At 41.5% G+C, this 13,273-nt stretch overlaps 1 protein-coding gene across 2 annotated transcripts in view; it reads left to right on the forward strand.

Moving 5' to 3' along the window:
• LOC116330826 (ERC protein 2-like) overlaps positions 1–13,273 on the forward strand; it is a 155,993-nt gene that overhangs the window by 106,518 nt on the left and 36,202 nt on the right. For both annotated transcript variants that reach the window (XM_039604950.1, XM_039604952.1), the window contains 3 exons: positions 3,657–3,804; positions 7,931–8,092; positions 12,449–12,513. In XM_039604950.1, the coding sequence (XP_039460884.1) occupies positions 3,657–3,804; positions 7,931–8,092; positions 12,449–12,475 (337 nt within the window). In that variant the 3' untranslated portion in view covers positions 12,476–12,513. The remainder of the gene's footprint in view (positions 1–3,656; positions 3,805–7,930; positions 8,093–12,448; positions 12,514–13,273) is intronic.

Genomic DNA, 13,273 nt, shown 5'->3' on the forward strand with positions numbered 1-13,273 from the left:
TTATAAAGCGCTCTGAGCAGCAGCTCCACCTCGAAGATATCTTCATCACCTCTTCTGTCTCCTTGTGCCTCACATCTCAACTTCTTCTTCTTTCACTTTTTCTTTCTATATTGTCTTGCCCCCTTCCCCCCCAACACACACACACTTCACATCACACAGTCATGTACTTTAGCCATCCATCTCCCACCTCTGTAGATTCAAATGTCTCAATATGTCCCAGGGACCATGAAGGTTCAATTGGAATCACATGTTGTAGCCGAGCTGAGAATTTCACCCCTTATAAATAAAATGTCAGTTCAGCTGTTCTGCAGAACCTCGCATTTTTTCTCACAATACCAAAACTATAGTTGAGCAATGGGAGATCTTTATTTAAGGCTGCGCAGTTGTTTGTCTGAGCATCGTGTTTATCATGTCAGCTAAAATACAGAGGAGCTTTTTGACACCAGGGATCCAGCAGTTGGATTTATACGTCCTTTTATTAGCGTACCTCATGACCTTCCAATGCTTGGGGTTTGACTTTTATGAAGACTAATCACAAGTTTGTCATGAAAAACCATTTCATTGTCACCCTTTCAATTGGGGGGGAAATGAAGATAATCCTTTGTTTGTCTGGGACAGGCCAAGTCAAAGTTAAGCAGGGAGTAAGACAAGAGAGGAGGAAAGAAAGAGGGTTCACCCACTCAAGATCAGCCAGCAGATAGAGTACGCGCATCTGTCTTTGTGTGTGGGGTGTGCTTGTGTCTGACAGATGAATCCTGTCTTCTAGATTAATGTACATTGCAGGTCTGTTCAATAACTGAGGCCAAATGGCCACTTAAATTAGATGTGATTAAATACTCCAGTGTGATTCAGGTTCAAAGACTGTTAGTAATACTAATCAGCACACGCACACACACACACAGACACACACAATCACCGACTGAGGATGTGGGAGACAAGGTTTACAGGCAGACTAATCACAATAATGCCCCTTTTTTATTGTTTTAGGAAGAAATCGCTCAGCAGAATCCCGCAGCACCACTTAGTGAGCACCCACAAGGAGACGGCACTGTAATGCGCTTTGTTAATTTAGAGACTGGAAACGATTTAGCTTGCATTGAACCATGGCAGCCACTTTGGTTCAGAGGTTTCATTTTGTTGGGCGCAGAGCATCTCGGGTTCGATCAGCAATTTTCTCTTGGGACGTCAGTACTGTGTACTGACGTAGGGGAATGCAGGTGTAATGAAAGTGACAACTATTTCCTCAAAGACAGCAGCATATGCCACGTTTCAGCTGTAATTTGACACACACTGTAATTATATTTGAGTTAAGGGTTTCATTGCTGCATTGACATAATGTCTAAAATGACTGAATTTAAGTAGAACTGAAGAGAATTATAGGACATTTTTTTCTGGAGGAAAATCCATCCTTGTTATTATTATAATAACAGAAAACAAATATTTATTCAACAGAATAAATGAAGTGCTCAGAAAGTGGTGGCTCTCTGCATTTTCAGATACATTCACAAAAAAGTGGGGTTGATTCCCTGAACTTTTAAAAGCGCTCTTCTCTTGTGCCATCCTGGCTTTGCCCTGTGTTTCAACTATTTAAACTGTAGAAAGTCCCATTCTTAATGGTGGCTATGCTGTGCAGTTAAAAAGCAATAATATTGCATTTAAGCATTCATGCTCTATTTACTGTAGCATTTTGACCTGTAAAGATAAAATTCTGCAGCTCCGTCTGTGTGAACTTTATCTTAAATGAGATAGGAGGAGTTTGCTGTGAGGCTAGTTGGATGTGGTTCAATATTTTTGAGCTTCCATGTCTGGCAATGTGGTGTAAAGATGGCCATCCTGCATGTAGGCTTTGGCCGTTAATCTGACACTGTGTTTATGATCAGTGACATATTGTGCTGCATTCCTTGCCCATATGTGACTCTGTTCATCACCTCTTCACTCTATTTAACTCAGCCAAAGAAAAAGTATCGAAATGGGCACTGCTGTTGTGCCATTCTTTAAAATCCAAAATTCATCAAGCTTGTTAAGCTTTGAAATGGTGAACTGTATGAGGATGGATTTTATAAATAGAGTATTCTATATGGACTTTTTATGTATTTATTTATTTAAATTTTGAGAATTCTTTAGCTGATTTAGACTAAGAATGGCCAACTCAAGAAAAATAAGCCTGCAGTCTAAGGCACTTGCTCTGGTACAAGTCTTATGTAGGTCTGTGTGTGTGTGTGTGTGTGTGTGTGTGTGTGTGTGTGTGTGTGTTCCCATTACAGTGAGCATTAAAAGGAAAAACACTGGAGGTGTGGGGAGACGAAAAGTGTCACTTTGGTCCTGCGCTGTGATTAATGGTGTGATTAGCTGCTCCAATCCATGTCAGAACCCACATGCATGCACACGCAAACACATGCACAACATACAAGTACACACCAATACACAAAGAGCTATTAATGGCCCTGAATGGGAGAATCCAGAATCCAGATGCGGCATGCAGATAATTGCACTAAAAACATCAAATGTGGAGTCCCAGGCCAGCAGGACTTTATTCTGAGTTCAGCGTGTTTATTTTTCGTAATTTAGTTATTTCTGCAGGGACTTAAATCATGGAATAAAAACACCCTAATGCAGGTCAATTTTTAATAAAGACCGAAGTGTATTTTTAACGCACCCTCCTTTCTCTTCCTCTACCTTTCACCTCACACAAACCCACAGATGACCTCGGCGTGCTTGTTTAATGCCCTCTTAATTTCAAATGCTCTTTAACAGTCTGGAGAATTCATCTTAAAATAACTTAAGTGTCTACACTGAAGGTATGAACCGGTGATCTGGTGTGGTCTGATGATCATTCAGACAAACTTTTCAAAAGATGAAGACAAAAAAAAATCATAAAATGAGTTAAGTGTATTTTGTAGGAAAGTGTGTTTCGACATTCTTTTTTGCCATTTATCTTTTATTTTTGTCAAAGAAAACAACATAAAGAGCCAAAGCAGAGGTTTGTCCATGGCTGGCTGACTGTGAGAATGTATATGCTTCTGAATGTTCTTACCAAAATGGGAAAACAGAATTTGTTAGTCACAAATTTAGATTAAACACATCCTGCTGATGACTATGATGAAGACAGTCACCACTGATCCTCCCCAAAGACACAGACTTTATGCAAGATCAAGCTCTGTGGGATTAAATTAGTACATCTGGTTGTGTGTATGATAAAGTTTGGTGGTATGTCCTCCTCGCCCCCCTGCACCTGTGGACAGTCATTTGAAGCCACCCCCTCTGTACACAGTCACAAACATGCAAACACACACAGACACTGTGGGAACCAGGGGTGACATAAGAAAGATGTCATATCCTCCTCAGTCTGCTCCATTACGTCCTATTACACTATTACATGCTCATGAGTCATAGTAAGGTACCACAAATACTACACTTAGCAGACCACTTCAAAGATGTCTGCTTCTTTTCTGTGGAATCTCTGTCTGAGTTTAAGGAGCGCTGGAATTAGTGGGCTTCCTGTGACATCTCTATATGCGCACAGACCCACAGCTGCGGTAGAGCTTCCTGTAGTCGACACCTGTCTGTGTTCTAAATATTAAAAAACGTGACGTGACATGCTGTTAGCACTTTACCCATCAGTCAGTACAGTCCTTTTCCTTTTCTCACCCTGTCAGGCAGCAGGCTTTGCTTGCAGCCATCAGTGAAAAGGATGCCAACATCGCCCTGCTAGAATTATCCTCCTCCAAACGCAAGAAAGCCCAGGAGGAAGTGATGGCTCTGAAGAGGGAGAAGGACAGGCTCATGCACCAGCTCAAACAGCAGGTAAATCCACCATATTTAACTACAAAGCTATTTGTTTTGCCTTTTGGTCACATTTTACAACAGATTCTGGCATTGCTAATCAAAGCAGGGCTACAAATTAAAACCTGCTGTAGATCATGATCGTTTACATTAGATTCAAACCTGCTGCAGATCATGGTTGCTTACATTAAAGATACCTCATGGGAAGAGTTTAGAGTTTTAAAACTAGGAACAGATAGATGTTAATAATTCCTGGTAGTTAACGGAAAGTTCCACGCCTCTAACCACACTTATTGCATTTAGTCATCAAAAGCAAAGTCACTCAAGCAGAAGCTGTGATTCCAGATCCAGGCACGTAAACACATACGCAGAGCTGTTCCCTCAACAGTCATGTTGCAGCCCGAGTGATTACATGCGCTGAAGTCGCACACGTATGTTTGTATCACCGGTGAATCACTAGCAGACTTTTCTGTCTGACATCTTGCGGTGAAACAGAGATAAATCCCAGAACACACGTGTACCTACACACATTCACCTATTTCCCATCCTACCCAGGCTCGCAGTACGACACGGGACTGAGAGAAGTATGTGGATCATTAAGGTCTAGTCAGACCACATCAGTGACTGATCTAACATGAATGTTAATAGTAATGAGCTAACAGCAGGGAGTCCATATATACGATCTCCTGAGTCACAGGGGCTTCTGGGAAAGATGGTGCATTTAAAAGTCAACAGATGCAGTGGCTGGTTGTGCATTTAAGTGCAAATCTATGTTTGTTTGTGCCTCGTAAACGGGAAAGAGGTTCGGGGGGGGGTGCAATTCCATTTGAGGAATTTCAAGGAAAGCCTATTATCTGTTAATCGCCATTGGATTCGTCATGTTTTCCCGTTGGGTAACTAGCAGTTACAGTACACCTGATGATGCGATGAGCTCTAATTGCAACGGTGTGGTCTGTAGGCCTAGGGCAAGAACAAAGGGGTACAAGTGAAGAAGAAAAGTGAGGGAAAGCTGATGACGAGGCATTCCACATGCATGCTTTCTTCTATTTCGTACATGCAACTAGTCTTTACTTAAAGTCTTTAAACATGCATGCGCATGTAAATTGTAAATATTGGAGCTAACTGCAGTGCTATAGACACAGAGCAAGAGCTCTAAAAATGCAACACCTTCTCATTTATTATGCTAGGGAGGTCGTAAGGTAAGTAGTTCCTGCATTACTTTGGTTCATTCCATTTTGCAAAATGAGCTCTCTGGAGGTTATGTTCTTCAACATCACACACACACAAGCTGTCTGTCCACTGACCCATTGACACACATATCAGGATAGGGTGCTGTGCCCAGGTCCTTAACTGCAAGTGTCGGAAGGAAACTGACCAGGAAATGCCAAAGAATTATGGGACTCGAAGTCTCTTAGGAGAAAATTGATCTTGACACAGCAGATAGATTTACAGATAGCTTTGCCCCGTCTGACCTCCCCATATCCCTCTTTTTCAAGATCTACTACATATGTGTGTATGTGTGCATGTGTGTGTGTGTAAGGCACGTGCTCGAAGACAAACTTTTCTTTCATTGGACTTGCATCCCTTTGAGGCAAAGACCTTTTTCAGCACAGACGAACCCATTTGCAAACACAGAGACACACACGAAGAGTGTAGCGCTAAGATTTGTGAGGAGAGAGTCTGAACAAATGTGTCCCCATGTGGGAATACTCTGCAGCCAGGTGATAAATGGCCACACATCAGTGGTGCTGTGAAGCTGAGAACAGAGAATTCTCATGTGTTTCTGTGACTTCCTCGCCTTCTTTTTTTTCTTTTTTTTTTTGCACTTGAGCATCCATCCTCTCATTAAGGCTGACTTGTGTAAGACTATTTGCCTGCCTAGAGCTGGGTCCCTGTTCTGTTTTTACTAATGTTGCACATACGCAAATACACCCAGATGCTGATAAAAAGGAGCGTGTATAAATGTTGTGAAAATGGTGCAGCCTTTCGCCAGCTGCCTGTTTATTTAAGTCCTTTCTTGTCAGCCTCTTGTGTCCATATGTGTTAACACAGCCTTTCTCTAATCAGGGCAGGACTGTGATTTACGGAGGGCTTGGATTGAGGTTTGGGATGCAGCTGTGAGCACAGCAGCCGTCATCGCAGCGCTTGGCCCAGCAGCTGCACGTTATAACACATGCAAAAAAACACACACACTGCACAGGTACAGCCCACGTCTGTTTTGGTTAGAGGTGTCAGTAAAGAACTCTATCCCCCAGTAGTGCCACCTGTGCCTGTTCGAGACTGCCTGATCTACAAGCAAACCTGGAGGCCATTACTGTGCTGTTTACCTTGCAAAGCTACTAATTAACACTAATTAAAACACACACATTCAACCTCTCAGGCATTTTATGTGTGGACACCTTCTTTGCGCTTGCATGCAGGAATGCATCAGTACGAAGAGAGCAGATGAGTGACTTTTCTTGTCTGTGTGTGTGTGTGTGTGTGTGTGTGTCTGTTTGGATAAACTTATATGGCCACATGTGGGCTGTCCTGACCACACAACCAGATTCTTCCAGAAGCAATTCATCACGTCATTCGTTGGTGTTTGTGTCTCAGGTCATTAAATATTAAATATGTGCTCTCTCTCACACACACACACACACACACATGCACACATGCACACACAATCTTAGAGTTCTAGCTTCTACCAAATATGGTTGTTATTAGATGAAGAGGAACAAATAATAAGGTTCCTATTAAATTAGCAGCAGTGACAAATATATATATTTCTATGTTACTCTTTTTGCTGCATATCAGTCTTGAACATTAGAATAAGCAACACAGATTTTAAACCATGTTATTAAGTATTGTGGAAGCCATATCAGTGCAGTAGTTTCATCAGCTGCAGCATATATGATAGTCATTGTCCTAGCCTAAATGACAGGTGTCAGCTCTGTTGAACTGAGACCAGTCCTGCCCAGTCACACCTGCTAATGTCAACACCTGAGGTCATAGAGGGCTGTACACCTCAATCTTGCCTTTAACACCTCTAACCACTGGTCTGGTGTCTACTTGAACCCTCCTCCTCCTTTTCATCTGTACCCTTGTTGCCTCTCTCACCACAGTGTCAGAGGTTCTCACCTTATCTGAGCTGCTCTTCTGCGATTTAAACTAATTGCTAACCTCTTTAATGCCAGCCACATCCGCTCCTGTGATCCTGACTGGCTCGTTTCCTCAGTCATTAGGCCTCAGCTTCTTATCTCAGCAGCAATGTCCCCAGGCCTCTAACTACTGTAACACCATCTCCCTCCTATCTTCACAGCTGACTCGAGCTTTTTTTGCCTCTGCCTGCCATGACTGTCTCTCATTTAAACAAAGGGGACTGTAACATCTTGGATGGGAAACATCTTCATATCTTTCAGTCATCTTCATCCCACCTCTGCAATCATGTCTGCCCTCAGAGGAAATATCTGCAGTTAAGGGAATAAAGCTGAGCCTGTCAATATATCTGCACCCACTCTGTCTCTGTCTATCTATCAGACAGCTGGCCTCACTGCAGTCATGCTGATTGTTAATGTTAGTCAGGCTAGGCTGTTATCTCTCTCCAAAGCAATGATGTTGGCAGCATGACAGCCTATTCCACGTTCACACAAATACACACAGATGCACATAAACTCAAACAAAGGACACTTAGTCATACCCATTTACAGACATGCAGAGAGATGCATATTTGAGTGTAATTTTAATCAGTGACATCTAGAATGAGGTTGCTTCGTGCAGGCCAGAACGGCTGTGGCCTTGGGCAAAACACAAAACACTAACTAACTGTTCTTACTAGGATTTGTGTAATCCAATTAAATGATAATCTACATTATGGATGACATTTGACAGACTTATGACTTTTTCATCAGGCGCTCCGACTCACTCAATTTATGACCTGTCAAATGTCGTTAGCGGCAAAGTTTGTAACATCTTCAACGGTTTTCAACACCCCCACCCCCACCCCAAAAAAAATCCTCAACCTAATCAGTCTATGACCCAGAGAATATTTTCAAAAAACAAATGAGCACTGCTGCGGAAAAATGGCCTATTCTGTGGTTGTTATAATTATACGTGTTAAAATTTTCGTTGTTTATCTCTGTGTTTTGTTTTGTTTTTTTGTTCGCAGACTCAAAGCAGAATGAAGATGATAGCTGATAACTACGAGGAAGATTACATCCATCCCCAGCATCACCCTCATCATTCGCACCACATGCACCCAGCAAATGTCCATCACCGAAGCTTGCCAAGAGCACCCCCCCACGCCAACCACCGACCCCCTATGGAGCAGGTCAGCATGAGCACACTCGTCTAGAGAAATCAGTTCAGTTTGAGAGCTGTTTACACAGGTTGACGTGACGTAGGCTCTCGCCTTCATGATTTTAAAAGCAATTTAAATTTCATATTTGTCATTGCACCACGAGTCAGTTGTGGTTAGAACTGACAGCATGAAATTTCCCTTTTCTATTTCCCTCAGTCTTTTCTCTCTCAATTCCATTTCTTCTTGCCAAAATTATTTATATCATTTAGAAAAATAGGCCTGAAGGGGACACCTGCCAAATGAGTGTTTTTGATTGAAGGTATTTCTATGTGAGATTAGTTTATGTATCATTTATCTCTCACTCACGCTCATATCCAGCCTTGCCTGAGGACAGACTTAATTTGGTTGTTTGAACAGCGTTAACGGAGAACAAACTGATTCTGTTAGTAGCCCAGAGTTTCTGTATATTTCCCTGAAAAAAAGTCTAAATGTGCATAAGCATGTGCTTGCCTGTAGGTATGCATTCACAGACGCATGCAGAAGTGCACACCTGAGCCTTTGTTGATGTTATGTAACCACACGAAACCACTAACAGGAGAGATGAATCTTCAAAGAAAGACGGAGATGATGACTGCCACAGCACCGGCTGATAAAAACTTCTTGTATTCTGCATGTAATTTAAACTCATCACAGCTCTTTTCAGCCACTGATTGGGGGGGATTCCAAACTCTGAAGATGTATGCGCGTGGTAGATAGTGGGAGGGTTAAGATGAATACCTGGGGATTTCCACTGACTCGAATTTTGTTTGTTCTATTCGATATGCATTATTGCATCTTTATATACTATACATATTTCTCAAACCTCTTTCTAAAATGGAATCAACCATGCACTGGGCATCCCCTGCATTCAGTAACTAAACACACACGCACATGCTTCAAAGAACACAGCTGTATCCATGCATTACCCCACACATACCTAAGCAATATGTAGGGATTTGAATACATTTTTGCTGTTAGCGCCTATGAATCTAAAATACATTAGTTATATATTATATATACAAGTCGGACATGCAAGCAGTTGCAGTGTGTTCAGTCTAAATCTATATTTGAAGAAAGTCTATAGGAATGTAGACTATGTTCCACTGAAACCACCTTGTAATCCCACAAGCACTACTTTAACACCTTGCTTGTGTTCTCTATGTTATGTTATATTTTAAATTTGCCTTGGTAAAATATTACCACACTATTAAACCACATTGTTTCTTTGTATCACTTGCAGCCACAGTAGACTTTCTACTAAACTGTGAACAGCAGGGGTTTCGTTTTTACTATCACACATTACTCCACGTCACTTTGTACTTATAAATATCTTTGCCTCAGTATGACTACCCAGCGCAGTTTTACTGCAACAGTGTTTATAGTGTTTGACATATGAAACAGTACCTCTCTGCAAGTGATATTTCAACTTTTTCAAGCTGGACTGAAAACAGCTTGTGAAAAAAGTATTATTAGGGTTTCTGGGAAATCTTGTTAAGAATGTACAGAATAACAAAATAAGTCATAAATCTGTGGCAATTGGCTGGATTATGCTCACTATTAAGGGGTGAATTTTTATGTCTATACAAGAGAACCGCGATGGCTCATCCTTCCGGTGTGGCGTTTGGGGGAAAACGAAAGCCGAAGATTAAAATGCAATGTGCAAGAATAAGAAAAGGAATAGGAAAATGTTCACAGAGAGCAGATTAGACCTTGGATTAGAGCAAAAAAATCGTGAAATGTGTGATAGCAGTTTTCTCTGCTGTAACGATGAAAAATCATTCTCTGAAGTTTGGAAACTAGTTGTTGCCGTTTCCTTGGAAATGTCTGTTCTTGCGAGCTTTGCTATTCAAACACATTTTAATGGTTTTGCAAAGTCTGACGTCAAACAGATCACCGCGTTGTGTAAACTTTGTAAAAACTCACTTTAAACTAAAAGTGGCAGCATGTCAGGCCAGTTGCAGCCCACGAGACAAAAGAACGCAGTGGAATGGGAGAAATGTCTGTCTCTCTGAAATTCAGATGCTAACTTCTGGCCTCAGTCATGACTCAGGGAAAATTTAGCAACAACAGACGCCATCGGTTTTCAGTGTCGTGACAGGACAAGGCACTAGCAGAAGGAAATCGCGGGGGACGCGTTTTATATTTTGAAAGACATTTCCAGTTTTTAAAACGCTGATGTTACTTACTTAGATCCTGATTTTACTTGGATGCTTATAACGATTTAGCCAGTGTGCAGACCGTCCAGCTGCAGATGTTTTACAGAGTTCATTTCCCTGTTTATATGTTATTTGTTATTGTTGCACATCTGCTCCAAGTGTTTTTTCTTTACCATGTTTGAAAAAGGATGAAGGATAATAGCCTTGCTAGGGTTGCTTTCCTTTTCTTTTTTTATAACTTTAATTGAAAAAAAGATAAATCATGTCTAATGCTAGTTTTTTGCCCTGGTTACATTGCCACAAAAGAGAAACACGAATGTGTCAATCATGACTATATCTTCACCTTCATGTTCTGCATTTAGGATTTTTTTTGTACCCTTGTGTCAAACACACAATTTAAAATGACAAGCAGACCCTGTTGACAGAGGTCAGATATGCCACCTCATTGTTTTTTCCTCATTTCTGATCTTTGACCTTATGGGAAACTTTAGCAATTTACTTGACTTCCCTGAGGTCATAGTGTTTATCTCCAAACACTGGTCTTCACATTTCTTTTGCCTCCTTGCAGTTTAACTGACATGTTTAGTTATGCTTTTTTTCCCTTAAAACATTTTGTTCTGTCTCTCTCTATCTCACCTCTAGTTAATATTGTTTTACCTCTGCTCATGATTTATCCACTCCACCAATTTCTGTCTTTTCCTTCTTTAATGTCATGTGACATCTCTCTTTCTCCATTTCCTTCATTTCCTTACTGTCCCTTCTTTTCCTCCGTCATTCCCATTTCAGTTATAATAAACAAGTGTGGCTAGGTCAGTGGTTCAGTCCGTTGCCGGGTCCAGGAACGCCACTTGAAGGATGATTGATGATGATAATGATAATGATGATGAAGAGGCTCTCCGTGCTCACCCTAGAGACCACAATGCTTTTCCAAGATACAGCTAGTGCCATGAATAACATACCAGTGACCACACATGCACTTTTTTTTTTTGCATTTGCACGTGCTCACACACAGACACATACGCGCTGCAAATTTAAGACGCGTGAGCACACATCCATGCGCTGGCATGTTGGATACACAAACACGAGAATACACTTTCAAGTTTTCCAAGGAGCCAAAACCACATCTCATTCAGATCTCATTGCCACAGTTATTAAGTTCAAACCAATCCTCTAACTGTACTCCCAGGCCCCTACTTAATTAGTAATGGAGTTAGTGAGAGGACAAGTGAAAAATACTCTGAGGTGACATGCACAGGATGTGGATTTAGCACCCTAGGTTTGTGTCTCAGCATGGAGTCTGTGCAGTTTGACGGGCATGTTGCGTTCATGTTGCTCTCATTTAGGCATGCCAGCACCGCTGCCAGATGCTTGGCAATAGCCTCGGAAGGAAATAGAAAGCAGCCATAAAGTGTTTATCAGAGACAGAATTATACAACCTTTTCTTTTAGATTGTTGTTCTTTATTCTAAGTCCTAACATGCTGGCTGCTTCAACTTTATGAGAAGTAGCACATGGTATTTGGCCTGTTTGTGTGTATGTGTGTGTGCGTGTTTAACCTGGCAGAATGAGTGGTTATAGGTCTGGCTCTGTTTACAGGGCCTGTCACAGCCATTCACTGCACGTTAGCTTTTAGCACGTAGCATGTTCCATTGAAAGGCCATTATATCTATAGCTTAGCTGCTGAGATGTAGCCTACTGAGTTTACCGAGCTTGTCACAACTACTCAGTTCAACCAAAGCCACCATGGAGTACAGCCAAGACTTTGTATTTTTTTTTTTGCTGGAGTGTCACATTAGCATAGACTCTGCGTTACTGAAGCCTATTTTAGCATTGTGCAGGCAAGGGTTTGGCTATAGTGAGCTGCCAGGTCATGCTAACTATCATATTGTAAGTGTCTAAGTGAATTAGCCTTCTGGTTAGCAGGACTCTTGTCTGCACAGTTTCAGTCTCAAGGAAACACCTTATGTGTTTAGTTATCGGTTTCTAACAATCACACTGAGGAATGGTGATATCATGCACAGCTTTTCTGAATGAGAGCATGAGCAGGATTGTTTGGATTTTAAGTCACAGGGGTTTAAGGCTGGACAGAAAAGTTAGTTAATGAGACTCAACCCAATAAACCAGAATTTGTACAATGAAATGATGAGGAGATGATAAGAATGATGATGCATGTTTTTAATGTTTACTCACAGGATGATGAAGAGGGAATATGGGCATGACGACCACCAACATGACCACCCACATCCGTTTCTTCACAGTGAGTTTCCGCACAGCTGTTGTTACACCTTAGGCTATTTTTAAAGTTAATATTAGCTCTTGCCAGAGTGTCATACTGTACATGTGTTCCAGATACTTTAATGATCGTATACACAATAAGCTTCTTCAGTAGGCTTGAGTAACCATTAGCCAGGAACACTGATGATACCACAATAACCACAGCATTACCCAACTCTGACAGAGGAGAGTGTAATACAGCCCGACTTTTCCATTGCTTGGGGATTTCAGTTGACTAAAGAGCGTTGTTTGATTCAGTTTTACGGCTGCTTTTCAGAGAAGTGTCCATATGCTGATTGTGCTGAGTGTGGCGCATGCACTCTGGGGCTCTATAGGTAACTTTGTGTTATTAGACCTATATACACCCAGCAGCCTAAAGCGAACATACCAGGGCGCATAGGTGATAAAAACGACACAGTGAGAAAAACCAGAGATGGATGAGTCTGTCTCTCCGCACCCCACTTTTTCAGTCATAGTAAAGTTTTACCGCACCACCCCACCCTATTGTGTGCCAGTGTGTGGGGTAGCTAATTATAATACAACACAGAACAGTCATGAAATTTTTTTTTTTTCAAGGCTGAAAGCTAAAAAAGCATAAAATGAAGAATGTCAAGTCATAAAGCATAATTCCTGTTTGGGGAGTTTTATATCGAAGCCCCCCCCCCCATGGGCTTAGGGTCCCTTTGAACACAGACGTGCAGAAAGGGGTCTGTGCAGGGAGGTAATGGTTTGCTTCGAGCTAA

This window comes from Oreochromis aureus, linkage group 20 (assembly GCF_013358895.1).
Source record: "Oreochromis aureus strain Israel breed Guangdong linkage group 20, ZZ_aureus, whole genome shotgun sequence".
Classification (NCBI taxonomy): Eukaryota; Metazoa; Chordata; class Actinopteri; order Cichliformes; family Cichlidae; genus Oreochromis; species Oreochromis aureus.